Below are 14,909 nucleotides of genomic sequence, written 5' to 3' on the forward strand. Positions count from 1 at the left end.
CGCTGACCCAGAAGAGCACTCCCCTCGACCTTACAAATCCATCCTCACAAACCACGCTGAGGCTGGTATGACTTCAGCGCCGTCTGAAATGCCACTTTCCTCATGTCCCATTTCACAGGTCCAGAAGGTGGCAAGCAATAGACCACGTACACCGCACACAGCTGACATGTTGTTCTTTCAATAAATGGCATGCTTTTCCTTACGGGATCGTCCTGGCATTTCTTAATAACTTTTGATTTAATACACCGAGGATCCAACCTGTCCGTCAAAGAAAGATGTCAATCTGCTCGACAGGTTCTTACAAACTGCAAGTGACAGATTAGGCGGGATGCTGCAGGTTATGTTGAACTCCTGTGGCATTCAATTGTACCGCTGAAGCACAGCATGAGAACCGGGAGCCAGAGGGTTTTCTTCCCCTTTTATTTGAAAGATGCTTCTGATCTCTTAAAATGCCGCGACCGAGGGCTTGAAGTAGAGAAAATGGACAAAGCTACAACTCAAGCCCTTCCGTACTCCCAAGGTATTCATTATTTGCATGTTCTCACTTTTCTTCCGCACATATTTATACCTTAAATACAGCAGAAATGGCCTTGGTATGAAAATGGCATGAAGAAATGTTTTGTGCCACGGGGGTCTCATTTCCATAGCATGTTAAATGTTTTATTTTTCCTTTTGCCTTAGGACAAATGAGAGGAGTGGATTATGTTTCCTACTGTGTGTACACCTACTCAACATGCACACACACACACACAAACACAAACAATGCTTATATTTCTTCTATAACAGAGGACAGGCCAGGTGGGAGGGAAGAAGAAGCAGAGATGCAGTAGATAGACAAAGAGCAGAATAGTGGAAGTACGATAGTGAGGAGTGGATGGTTGGAATAAAGAGAATATAGAGTGAAGGCATTGAGTGGGAAGTTGTGTGTGCGTGTAGGTATGAGTGATGAGGTGAGTACATATGTGTGGATGGACAGATGAAAGCTTTCACTGATGCAGGCATATTACATTTATTGAAATAGTGAAATACATTTATATACCCCAACGGGAGTTCAGTAGAAGACAAATCAGTTTGAACATACACGTTCTGCATGAGTGAGGATCTTCTGTACAGACTGCTGCTGTCTGGAGCATCTGATGTGTGACTCCTAACTCACTCAAATACACACACAGCTGAACAAAGTATAGTACAGGTACCTTTTGCTCTTCACATACTGTCACATTCACCATCTTTGCTGTATGCAAACCTTATCTGAGGTGTGAATTAACAGTGCATGTATTCTAGAGCTGCAACGATTAGTCAACCAATCGATTGGACAAACAATCGCTAGCTATTTTGATAATTGATTAATCATTAAAGTACTTTTTCATGTAAAAATGGCAGAAAATGCTGTTTTCAGCCTCTCAAATATGGAGATTACCTGCTTTTCTCTGTTTTATATCATATTAAAGTGAATATCTTTGGGTTTTGGACTGACAAAACAAGACATTTTAAAGACAACTTGGGCTTTGAGAAACTGGGACGGACATTTTTCACTATTTTCTGACATTTTGTAGACCAAACGATTAATCGATTAATCCAGAAAATAATCAGCAGATTAATCGATAATGAAAATATTCGTTAGTTGCAGCCCTAATTTATTCAAGTACAAGTAATTTATTTTCTGGGAGGCAAGTCACAAGTTACTTTGCAAGCGATAAACCTAAACATAAAATGCGATGCTCTACTAGCAGTAGATAGAATAGTTACTTCCATAAAGGAGGGAACACATTTGGTGTTTGTCAGCAGAATATATAATATATCAACCCACGACCGCAGATCCAGTTACACTGCGCATGTGTCATACTCCATAGCTCAAGACCAATAGGTGCATAACACATTTAGATGAGTCTGAAAACAGTTCAGTTATTATTTTGTTTCTATAATTGGTTTCCAAATTCTTGTGAGCGTGTCCTATTTGACATTAATAACCATAACTCTTGAACACACATATCGACCGTGAATTATTCCACAAGGTTAGATGGCATTTACGCCATCGGTGGCGCTACAGCAACGTGGTAAATTCAAATTTTAATTTTAATCTGTTTTGTGTATTTTGGAGCAGATATGGGTCCAGACGCAGATAAATATTTGTTCTGCTCTGTAACATGTTGTTGTTGTTGTTGTTACTGCTGCTGCTGCTGTTATTGTACAACCTTGGGGCTGGTAGTTTCACATTAATATGCGCAGGTTAATGTGTGAAACAATTATTATTATCTAGCTGTGCGCTTTTTACTATTAGATTGGTACATTTCACTTTAAATACTTTTTGAGAAATTGAATGAGTTACTTTTAATTAACAACTATTCAACAGTGAAATTGATCTTTTGGATTTAGACTCACATGCAGTCGTACACAATCAACTCTTCTGTTTCATATCGGTGTCAGAGAAACTAAACTTCCCCATTTCCTTTTTTCTTTCCTTCCTGTTCCACCTCTTCTCTCCTGCTGCTCTCACAGCACACTGACGATATATGGTATTAGCCAGGAAGACGAGGCTATCTACCAGTGTATCGCTGAGAACAGCGCCGGCTCCACACAGGCCAGTGCCCGCCTCACAGTGCTCTGGGCTGACGGACTGCCTGGCATGCCCGCCCACGTGCGGGCCGAGGCCCTCTCACCCACCAACATCCAGGTGTCCTGGAGGGAGCCCGACCAGAACACTCAGGACATCATCGGTTATGTGCTCCACATCCGCAGGACTTCAGGTGAGGCTGCACCGAAGATCCACATAGTTCTATGCAATAGATTACACAAAAATAAGTTACCATAAATGATCATGTAAAGAAGCTGTTATACTGAAGTGATGAAGATAAACAGTACAGACATTGACAGCGAGGGGCCTGTTTCACAGAAACAATTTGCGAGCACTGCTTTATACATAGATCACAAGTGGTGCCAGCATCCGTCTGCACAAATGATCGTCACTCCCCTCTTGCATGCTTAGTGTGGTGTTTCTTGTGATTAATTAAATGTGTCAGAATCAACACGCAAGGAAATGATCTCATGTTGGAAGTCGCACGTTGCAAATTTGGTGAAACGGGCCCCAGACAGATATAACCCAACAACCGTATCAAGAGTCAGGATTGCAGAGTACGGACACTATGATAAATGCACCGTTTTTAGTGTTTCATATCATATTTACACTACTTTCATATAGTATAAGAAAATATTGAAAATATCAAATATCGCGATGTTATATTTTGTGATAGTGTATCAATTCTCAAAAACACTTTGGTGCTTTTAATTAATATTTTACATGCAAAGATTAACTCCGTCGATACTTTATTTGATTGGCAAAGAGATGCTCCCTCTTAAAGTAGTACTATGATGTTGGATGTTACAGCGACTGATGAAGACAAATGCAGATGCCACTGTTCTGATTGAATAAAAAAGTAAAATTTATTTACTCAGTTTTTATACATCTGGCGTATTCTTTATACTACGACAGTTTCCTAAAATTGGATTTCAAAAATCACAATATAGAGTAACTCCTTGCTTACTGTGTCGCAATACATTGCATCGTAACCCCTGTATCATAATGCGTATCGCATCGCCTGATTCCTGTACGTGCATTCATAGGAACAAGCAAAAGGGAAATTAATCTCTCCCAACAAATTAAAAGTGTGTTCAGTGCTACAGTACAAGTCCCCACACTCCACTATACAGATGGATATAATAAGGATTACTAAAAAATTAAATTTCAGATTTTTTTTGCCTTGGGATCCATACAGTATGTGTGGACTATCGGTATGATGCTCCCTGTGTGTGTTGTTTACGCGCATACAGTGTGTTTGTTTACGGCTTTGTGCAAGTGTGTGGTGAGGGCGCCAGCTGCTGTTCTCCTCTGTAGTTTCATCAGATGGATAATTAAGGGCCCCGGGGGCCAACCAATAGGATCTGCTGTAATTACCCTTCCAAGATGGTATGGCCCAATGGGTTGAGTGCTGGAGGTAGATAGTGGTTATGGTTGGTTGTCTCTGGATTGAGAGCGATAAAATGCTTTAACATATCCCATGTAACTCCCCGTTTTACCCTCTCCATCTCCTCACTCCACCCCTGCAATTCAGCCAACCATCACCATTCAGGCTCCCAGCGCCAAACTAGATTAGCTATTACCTAACAGTGCTGCTCTGATAAAACCAGTGAAATGGGCAATAACCATAAAATGATGACAGAAACAGATTGTATTTATTGTTTCCTCTCTTGATCCCATTTTCCATTACTTTAATTCCTGCTCCTCCTTCTCTTGTCCTGTTTGGCTCTCCATCTCTTCCTCCTTCATCTTTCCTCCTGCAGACCCAGCGGAGATGGAGTATGAGGAGGCCGTCAGTAAGGTGACGCTGCAGCAGATCATCAGGGACCTGGAGCCCTCCACCAGTTACACCTTCTACGTCAAGGCCTACACATCCCACGGGGCCAGCAAACCATCGGACAGTGTCACCGAGAGCACTCATGGGGAGGGTGAGCTGGAAGCACAACACACACACACACAAAGAATATAGTTCACCAATAATAAACGTGCATCGAGGTTTACAATAGAGCTTTGTAGTGATTACTACAGTAAGAGTGAAAACTCTTTAGCAAGATTTTAAATAGCAGAAATGATGCCTTTACTGTAAATATCACTGCACATGAGGTTGTTATGTTTCAAGTTGTTATTGAGTATTATTTTTATATATTTAAATTTTTAGAATAGGCAAAAATAACACATTTATACTGTGTCAAAAAACTGCATGTTTTTGCCCAAAACTGCATTGGATTAGTATAAAGTGGTAAGGAGGTTCCTTACAAAAATTTAGCCTAACTTTGGAGCGTTATTTACCTTTTTTCTTGACAAGCCAGCATGACATGGTTGGTACCAATGGATTTCTTAGGTTTTCTAGTTTCATATGATACCAGTAGCTTCACTAACTCTAAAACCAAGCCTGCTACAGCCTCCGAAAGACAGTGAAGTCAGCAAGTCTTTTAATTAAAATAAGAAAATTCGCTAACATCTGGCGGGCAAAATCGAACCTGATGGCGGGCCAACTTTGTCCCGTGGGCCCCACTTTGGGCAACCCTGCCTTAAGTGCTGCTACTATCATATTGTTGTACCACTACCACTGGTTGACAGTCTGTATTGTGTGTTGCAGTGCCAGCGCCTCCTTCCCTCTACACCAAGGTGGTGAACAGCAGCGTTATACAAGCAACGTGGGAACCTTCCTCCAAGATGGGCCAACATCAGGGCTTCAGACTGTACTACAGAAGAGCCCACACACCGCTGTTCATTGGTCCCTTCAGCTTCCCTCGCAACGTCACCCAGTACAACATCACTCAGCTGGGTGAGATGTGTAGTTTCTTCAATCTATTGTGTAGTGTCTTAACTAACATTGTAATCTTCATTAAAGAAACCTTATTTGATACTGTGGTCTGGGCGTGTAAACAAGCATCTCACAATCTCTCTGTGGAACTGTGCTGAAGATTAAACTAGGACTAAAACACGCACCTCCTATTATTTATTTTTGTTTAGGTTTTTATATAATGCTGTATTTTCACAGTGATGTTCCTCATGTATTCAAATCTGAACATTCAAATTTTGGTCAAAGTATTTTTTAGTGTCAAAATGCTATTTTCCCAAGCCCTTCTAAAAACGTTTCCCCCCATGACCTGATGTAGGTTTCTGCATGATGACGCTGCTACATGTACAGTATAAAGTATATACATCCTTATAGTCAGTGTATTCATTTCAAATACAGTAACTCAGATGACAGTCGGCATGCTCCCAGTTTGGAGAAGCAGACAGGGTACCGGCACCAAAGCTAAGCAATGTACTGCTGTGGATGCCACGTTAGTTTGGATCTTAAAGTCACACAATAACACGAACAAACTAACCGATCAATGCAGCGGTAAACCAGCAACTCCTGTGTTTCTCGAGGTAAAATTACTGTTTTTGTAAATGTAGTCTGGTGTGGTCTTGAAGACCGCGATATAACGGCTTCAGTTCCACGTCGGAAAAGGCTGTCTGATGGCAAGGTAAAGCGATGAAAATATTCTAAATATAGCATACACTTAAACCGATATTGATTTTTTTTTAGGTGGCTAAAATACGTTTTTCTGCTGCTCCCGTCCACAGCCGCTTTACCTCGCCGTCAGATAGCCCGTTCCGACAGTAACTGAAGCAGTTATATCACGATCTTCAAGACCAGATCAGACTCCGGGCACAAAAGAAGTAATTTTACCTCGCAGAACGTGGGAGTATACATACAACCCGACTTCAAAAAATCCAAAGTTATCACAGCTAACATTGACTCAGCTGGTGCTAGAGTTTACATTATTCATAACCTTATTGATTAGCTTACTTTGGAAACCTACGTCACTGCTTTTTGCAACGGCTGAGTGGGCATTTCCATTTGAAAAAAACAGAACAGAACCGAGATGGACCCGCCTTTTAAAGGTTATTTATGAAGCTTCCCGCTCCAAATATCAGCAAGGAAAATGACTACTCATAAATATCAGCAGAATAAAGAGAACACTCATATGTTAGGAGAGTTGACAAAATGTTTTCTTCCCCAAGGTTAAAAGAAGGAACAAAGATCGCCTGTGCTTCATTCATTGTCTGAACATCTCTTCCTGTCTTTTCTTTTTGTCCAGATCCTGCACTGGTCTATGAGATAAAGCTGCTCGCACACAACCAACACGGAGACGGCAACGCCACCGTGCGATTTGTTTCACTTCGGGAGGCGGTGGAGAAATCTGGTGATTATCTGACACAACACAAACAGAGCCATACGTAGTTACACACTGTCCCACATCACCACCAGTGCACCCAAGTTTGATTTGCCTCACTGAGTCGTCTTCTGTCTTGAGCAAAGTCAAGCTGACCGTCACAGTCACACACACATGCACACCTCCCTGACTTGTTTACGCAAACTTTGGTGGTGGTTTGACTGTGAGGTGTTCTGTCTCTCCTCAGTGTTGGACGTCCCATGCAACTGTGTGAAAGATGAACAGAGCAAAACATCCACTACAGGCATCATAATCGGCATTCACATCGGAGTCACCTGCATCATCTTCTGTGTGCTCTTCCTCGTCTTCAGCTACCGCGGCAGGTCAGTGTGAGCATGATGTGTAAACCCCCAACAGCAACAAAACAATGGAAATAACTTGCCAATAATTGTTGTTGAAGGTTAATGTCGGTCTATCATGTGTGTGTTTGTGTAATCCCCAGGTTAATGATGTGTAAGACGGTTCAGGCCACCCCCCAGGCGGGCCACAGCGCAGTGCTGGAATCATCTTCCTCTTCCCAGGGGGCCTCTGGGCTGAACGGGGCTGCCAGGAGAGAGATGGAGGTCAATGGCAGCGCAGCGGGGAAGAAAGTGGCCGACAGCAACGAGCTCGAGAGACTTTTCACTCAACCCACCACACAAGATACATGCATGGTGAGTCATGATAATGAGAAATGAAGTGAAGTGAAAGCTATTCTGTGTTAATGTGACATGTTTTTACACAAACGATTAATGGACAATGAAAAGAATCGTTAGTTGATAAGAACTAAAAAACTACATTGAGGTAAAGCAGTAAGGAATTCAGAGAATAAACAAAAACCCACTTAGATAGGCATCCTGGCTGGGAAATATGCCATTATAGCTGCAGATTTATAGCCATGGACCTTTGTTTCCTGTCTATCTCTACTATCTGTCAATATAGGCCAAAATGTTCAATGAATGAATTGAATGTAACTCTATTTAATTATGCACGTGTTTCCAGTCCGACTCCTACGCGCTGAACGACACCCAGCTGTCTACGATACCGCTGGACGGGTTTGCGTTGGAGCGAGAGACGCAGTTCCAGGAGCCTCCTGCGGCGGGAGCGGGTCGGCAGGACCAAGGCTAGTCACGTATGAAGGCCAATTCACACGACACTGTCCACAGTGTCCACTTAGACTCTTCTCTCACTCAGGTTGACAAGTGTTTCCTTTCAAAGTAGTTTTTCCTTTTGTGCAAAGATTTTTTTTATTGGTAAGTTAAGAAGTTCTGGAGGATCTAGGACTGTATATGGGAGTGTTTTTGGGCCTGAGGTTTGGGAGAGCTCTCTTCTGACAGACGGCTGTTTCTAGCCAGGCAGGCCAGTTCAATATTTTTTACAATTTGGTCTTTTGTTAATTTTCTGGTGTTGGGCAGCACACAGAATAGAGCCCCCAGAATGTCCTCGTTATACAATGATGATTTTATTTTTAAGTTTATAAATATATATATACATATATATCTTTATCACCTATATGTCAAAGTGGTTATAAGTTATTGGTCTTATCTCTACTTTTCTGTGGATGTCAAAGACTCCTTCTGCCTGCTCTCACCTACCAATGATTCCACCTTCTCGCTCACAGAAGACCTCAGCCTTCGTCCAGGGATTCGATGTATTCTGTCTCAGGACTTTGTTTCAGTGATATCGACATTTTTTTATGAGTTCTCGGCCTTCATACAGGCACTAGACTTGGCTGTGTGAACCTTACGATTCAACAAAAACCTACCTCAGCCGGAATGAATGTGTTGCGGGAAGCTTTTAGGGACTTTACCTTCCCCTGTGCTCACAATTACTTTACATGCGGAGGAACTGATTGGTTTGAAAATTACAAGATCAGGTGCCGCACTACCTCAGATGTCAAGAATCGTCTCTCTTCTTCTGCTTGTCGAAGCAAAACGAACAAAAAAACGAGTATCCAACATAAAGCACTTCCAAATGCTGAAGTTAATGTTCTACCTCAAGATAACAATGTTAATGTTGTCGCTGTTGTTGTTGTTGTTTGTCTGTTTATTGCATAATGAAAAACCCTCTTTTCCCCCCCTCTCTGTGAAATCCTGGCTTCCCTCTGTTGATGGTGTTTGTACATACAATGTCAGTACCTCATGCAAGTTGACAGACTGACAACACTGTTGTATGAATTACAGTATGTTAGGATGATGTATGAATTATGCTGTTCCATTGTAAGCTTTTTTTTTTTTTCATTCAAAATATATATTTTTTTCCTTCAGTGGAATGAAAAGAGCGTTAGAGATACACTGCATCGCTAAAGATATTTTCAGGACTATTTACTGCTCAACGAGACGTGATACATAATGTTCAATTGGACAAGAGGCAAAATAATATTATATACAGACATCATATACAGTATGTGTATGATTGGATTCTGTGTGCATCTGTGTGTATTTGTGTGTGTGTGCAAATATGTTTTATTGATTGATTGAATGTCTTCATACATATATGATGTTTGTAAAACAGGAAGAAAATTAAGCACAAATCTTATCAAAATGTCCAAAAGTGTAATGACTTAAAGGAATAGTTTGACATTTTGGGAAATACGCTTATTGGCCTTCCTGCTGACAGTTAGATGAGACCACCCTTGTGTCTCTGTGTTATCTATGAAGCTACACTATAGCTGGTAGGCAATTCACCAATAAGCGAATAAGCATGTTTCCCATAGTTTCAGCTATTTATTTGATTTGAATTGGCCGCAGTGTATATCTAACCTCATTCTGGATATTTGTTGCTGCAGTGCTCTTAGTGATTTTATTTTCACGTCACATTATCTGCCTCCTTTTTTAAACAAAGTAGTAGCCTTTTAGACTTATGGTGCCCAGGAGACTTGACAGTTGCTGATCATGCTTGACTATTGTTACTCTCTTCCCAAAACCACAACTGCTGCTCATCCTCCTCCCTCCTGCCAACACTGACTGGTTAAAGTGCTTCAGGAACACCGTGTTTATAATATCGGCAGTTATTGACGACCACAGACAGAGAGCTGGCTGAGGGCGATAGACGTCGTTGGGTGGCTCTACGATCACAGGGCTTCTCTATGCGGCTCTCTGCTCTGTGTCGTCACATACTGTACAGGACTTGCTCTGATGCATCATGGTTACCTACCTCAACCCTGTTTTTGGCCTTTCTCTCAGGTCTTAATGAAGGAAACATACAGAGTACGAGTAGAGGAATACACACATATAAATGATATATATATATTGCAATTGTCGCCACATGCTGGACAGACAGAAAGGGACACAGACACACAAATGGAGGGAGAACTTTTAACGACCTTTATCTCGTGCACTAACTGTTGAAACGGTTTAAGTTCATTAGTTTCTAGTGGATGTGAATGTTGGTTATAAGATTTTTTTTTTTTTCATATCACAAGCTCTTAACTTTATTTTTTCTCACTGGTGTTTGACTTTATATCCTCTGTTGAAAGTTTATCCGTGAAAACGTAAAGTGGGTGGCACTTACAACTCCAAACGCGCACACAGTTTATTGATTTGATTTCTGGCTCTTAAACCTGAATGTTACTCGTCATTACCTCAACTATGCTGCATTCACGTGATATCGTTCAGATTAGTTTTATGAGCAGTGGAGTGGGAAAAACCTCCGAGTTGTAATACCAAGTCGCTGACACAGCACTGTGGAAACAGCTCTCAGATAGTTTGGTGTAGTTCGTTCAACACACATGCTAGCTTTCTCCTTTTTTTGCGTTCGCAAAGATAACATTTCTCTAGTTTACTGAGAGGCAGCAGAGCATGCAGTGAGTTTGTATCCTTATACATCGGATGTATCAAGCAATTTCTGCTTGATACATACATACAGTCTTTTCAAAATAAACTTCCGTTTTCACAGGAAACAACTTGGTTAGGTTTAGGCAACAAAACTGGTTTGGGTTGAAATAACTCCGGAAATGGCGCACCTTATGTACAGAAGTTACATAACAAAAACTACTTAGTTAGGTTTAGGAAAAGGTCGTGGCATTGGGGCTAGCATCTTGAGCTAACGCATGAACACTGCAGAAGTCGTAATAACTACAGGTTTTTCCCATTTTGCTGACATTGCGTGAATGCAGCATAAGAAGTAATGAAAATGTAGGAAATTGGAAAATAGTTTTCAAATGATTTTTGGCTCAATATGCTATATCATATCTTCTGTTCATCCACGACATTCCACTCGAGAGTTGTTTGTGCCCGCCATCTTTGTGTGAACTGCATTATACACAGTTTCCAATGTAGTGATCATCTTCGGTACTGTAATTTTATGCCTTTTAAATGTATTTGTTTATTCTTATTTGTTTGCAGATTTTCTCCTTGCATCCATTTATTGTATTTAATTGTAGGCTTTTGGTGTTAATATCATATTACAATAATGGTACTTGTCAAAATAGCAGAACAAATGCTCGAACCTAAATGTCTCCTGCTTGTATATTTATTAACTAGCAACGTGATATTTTCTCTCCGGGGCTGCTGCAGCCTTAATCAGTGTATTTACTGTTGAGAGTAATTTCACTGGGGAAACAAGTGGTGTGCTTTTCTTCCTTCCTTCCTTCCTTCCTTCCTTCCTTCCTCTGTCCCTCGGTGTAATTTAGGGTTAATCTCCTGCAGGAAATTGCCCACATCTCACCCGTGGATGTGACAGATTTTAGTGCCATTCTGTTTAACCTGATTCACTGGGAATGTGGTGCAGTGACGATCATGTTTACGTGATTAGAGTTTGATAGGACAGGTGTCGCTTTGCTGTATAATATTAGAACATGTGTGATTTAACGGAGCCCTCAAAGCTGTTCTCGCTGACTGACTCCATCAGCAGGTGAGTCCTTTGCTAGCACAGTTAGCGAAGAAAAGGGGCCTTTATTTTGGGGCCATATTTTGCAGCCTTGGGAAGTGCTATATCACCAAACTCTGCTCCTGTCAGTTAGCCAGCCTCCATTTTTCTTTGCTCAAGTATCCTGACCTTTGGACAGGGAGAGTGTGTGCTCAGGGACTCTCTGATCCTCTTATATGTGCATCAGCAGGCCGCACTTGGCCTTGACTTCACATGATTTTCCTCTTCAGATTCTGCTTTGTGCCCAGTTCAGACAAATTTGCTGTAAGGGATGCCTTCTTTGTTGTTCATTTACATAAATAAGAGAAAGTGTTGGCAGGATGAGGAGCATTTAACATCCCCTGTTTGGCCGCTCTGCTAGAAATATAAGGGACAATTTATCAGAAAACATTCGACTTAGTGTCCCAGAGGGTGATGAAAACAAGGACTTAGGGATTATACATTAACATGAGGTTACAATTCTTGGAAAAATAATCTGTGACAACTTCACAAGGAGAGTTTACTTTTGTTTTTAATACTCAGTGAAAGATTACAGTTAATGCCTACAAATCCTTCACAAGTCAGCCTGGATTACCTTACAGTAGAAGTGAACTTCTAAGGTAATGCTTCTTGCTATGGAAATCTGATAACTAAAAACCATCTGTAGTTCTGTATTTTATGGTGTTATTCATTCTAGAGCTGAAACAATTAGTCAATGAATTAATAATTATAATCTTTATTTATATAGCATCTTTCAAAACACAGTTACAAAGCGCTTTACCATAAAAACAGAACACATTTAAAACACAAAGATAACGAAATGTACTAAAAGCTGATAACTAAACACATAAAAACCCAAAGAGTAAAACAACTAAAATGTGATAAAACATAAAAAAAAAATCACAGAAAAGCAATTCTAAAAATGTGTGTTTTTAAAAGTGATTTAAAGGTCATAAATTAAAGGTCAGAATTGATCGGCAGAAAAATCAACTAACCATTTAAGTCATTTTTTAAGCACAAAAGCCAAAAAATGAATCAAGCTTCTAAATTGTGAGAATTTGCTGCTGTTCTTTATCATATGTGAATGTAAACTGAACATTTGGGGGGTTTAGACAAAACAAATATTTTAAAGAAGTTATCTTGAGCTTTAGGAAACTGACGTTTTACAGACCAAACTAATAATAAATTAACTGAGAAACTGATTAATCGATAAAATAATTTAAATAATCATTACTTGCAGCCGTAATTCATTCATACTTATTCTCAGGTTGTCACAAAGAAGGCATCCTGGACTGGGCATGTGCAGGATTTGTTTTACATTGCCAGTATATGGCTCTAACTGTCTGTCTTATGCATCAACTGAACACAGGTAACCAGATCAAGTCAGAAGGACAACATTGGACTAGATTGATCTCTCTGTATAATGTCTGTTATAAATGCTGTAACTTGATGGTTGATCTCAGTGGCGAGGATGTTTTTGGGTAACCTGAAATATTCTGGTTACTCTAAAAGTCCTCAGCTTGATGCAACTAGCCTCTGCTTGAAATATCCTTTACATCATGTGGTATTGATCGTTGTGGCACCAAATGATCATCCGATATGATTGTGAATTGATTACATTTCCAATGCATTTATCTCTGTGGTGTTCTGCTCTGAGACCCCGCTGACTCTACATGTCAAATGATGCTGAGTTTAAAGATTTTCCAAGTGATTTATACTCTTGTCAAATGGTGATTTAATGTAAATGTACTTTAATGTTTGAGATCAGTATTCTATTTTATATACCTCTGTCATGGAAGCAGATTGAATCCAATGTGTTTAAAGGTAGAAGGCAGAGAGAAACCTACAGTAGATCTGCATGAGAAACGAAAAGCTAACGTGTTATTTAAGCTGAAATGAAAAAGTGTTAGTTAATCCTTATTGGACTTGTGATGGTAGCACTGTGATATTTAGCCGAATAACGGCGGAATAATGTTGTGATCTCAATATGGTGCTATTGATGGTCCCGTCTCACATTGTCGGTCAATCTGTTTTGATGGCGTGTATTGATGAAAATAGGTTGAGTGACCTTTTTCCATTGACAAATGTGTCTTGCCCTCGCTGATGCCTGATGATCACCTCATCCTCATCCTGTTCCCACCAGTCATCCTCACATGAGTGACTCGGGGTGAGGTCCTGTCAGTCCTGTTACCTTTTAAAGTGACAAGTTGTTTTCATTTTCCTTCACAAACCATGTTTGCTTGAGGAGAATGTCTGTATCGATGTCGCCAACGCACTCTAAAGCCGTTCGGTCATCCGTAATTTTGCCCCTGAAATAAGAAAAGAGTAGAATCTCCGCAGGTGATCGACCCCCCACACCTGTCCTGAGAGGTTAACGTCAAACACGAAAGTCAATAACAGCTTGTCAGTAAAAACATGATTGTTGAAGCTTACGGAGACATGCATTGTAAAATCTTCCTGTATAGAGCATCACATTTACGTTTGTGATTCACAGTCTGAGCTTCAATCCTGCAGCACTGCAGGCAAAGTCTTAAAGGGAAAATTATGCCTATATATTGTTGCCATATGAAACCATGTAGGCGGAAGAATATTTGACCTGCTCTTGCCCGGTGTTGCTGGTTTTCAAGGATTTTACTCATTTGCATAAAATAGAAGAACTGATGTGAGATTAGTTTTAAAGAAAAGTTTTGTTTACGTTGTTTTATTGGCCAAGATAAGGATTGAAACTTTCCACCATCTCCAGTCATACGAGGTAATAAGAAATGTTGTTGCTGCTAGGAGTTTTATTTAATCTGCAGCTGCAAAATTTAAGACTTCATTACGGGGTTTAAAGTATTTCTCTATGAAGGCCCAGACACACCAACCTGACATCAAAGATCTAGTGGCGACGAAGGTTGACCCTTTGTCTTGGCCAAAAAGTTAAACTCGAACACACCTCAAAGACTACAGCCGACGGCCAGTTAGCACATACGTTCTGCGCCTGCGTGAGATGAAATAACTCTCCACACCAGCAGGTGTCAGTAGTCTCTATTCGTCATTCAAAAAGGAAAACCGGAAGACCGAGAATGGCGGATATACAAGCCGTTGTTATGATACGTACATGAAACAAATCGGCGTTTGCTAACCATTTTCACACCAAAATAACATCCAGGTTTAACAGTCAAAAACGGAATTAATCTACTTCAGCAGGTCAGATTTGATTGACAGCAGTCTGGCAAAGATAACCAAACAACCCCCCCAACCACGGAAATTCATGACATCACCTTTTTCCAACT

At 40.5% G+C, this 14,909-nt stretch overlaps 1 protein-coding gene across 1 annotated transcript in view; it reads left to right on the plus strand.

Moving 5' to 3' along the window:
- The window catches only part of igdcc3 (immunoglobulin superfamily, DCC subclass, member 3), a 73,552-nt gene extending 58,928 nt beyond the window's left edge, over positions 1-14,624 (plus strand). Inside the window, exons 8-14 of the mRNA XM_037759404.1 lie at positions 2,500-2,747; positions 4,339-4,503; positions 5,175-5,363; positions 6,673-6,777; positions 6,995-7,130; positions 7,250-7,460; positions 7,789-14,624. Coding sequence (XP_037615332.1) covers positions 2,500-2,747; positions 4,339-4,503; positions 5,175-5,363; positions 6,673-6,777; positions 6,995-7,130; positions 7,250-7,460; positions 7,789-7,914 — 1,180 coding nt within the window. The 3' untranslated portion in view covers positions 7,915-14,624. The remainder of the gene's footprint in view (positions 1-2,499; positions 2,748-4,338; positions 4,504-5,174; positions 5,364-6,672; positions 6,778-6,994; positions 7,131-7,249; positions 7,461-7,788) is intronic.
- Positions 14,625-14,909: the final 285 nt, after the last annotated feature.

Source organism: Sebastes umbrosus, chromosome 2 (assembly GCF_015220745.1).
Source record: "Sebastes umbrosus isolate fSebUmb1 chromosome 2, fSebUmb1.pri, whole genome shotgun sequence".
NCBI classification, from domain to species: domain Eukaryota; kingdom Metazoa; phylum Chordata; class Actinopteri; order Perciformes; family Sebastidae; genus Sebastes; species Sebastes umbrosus.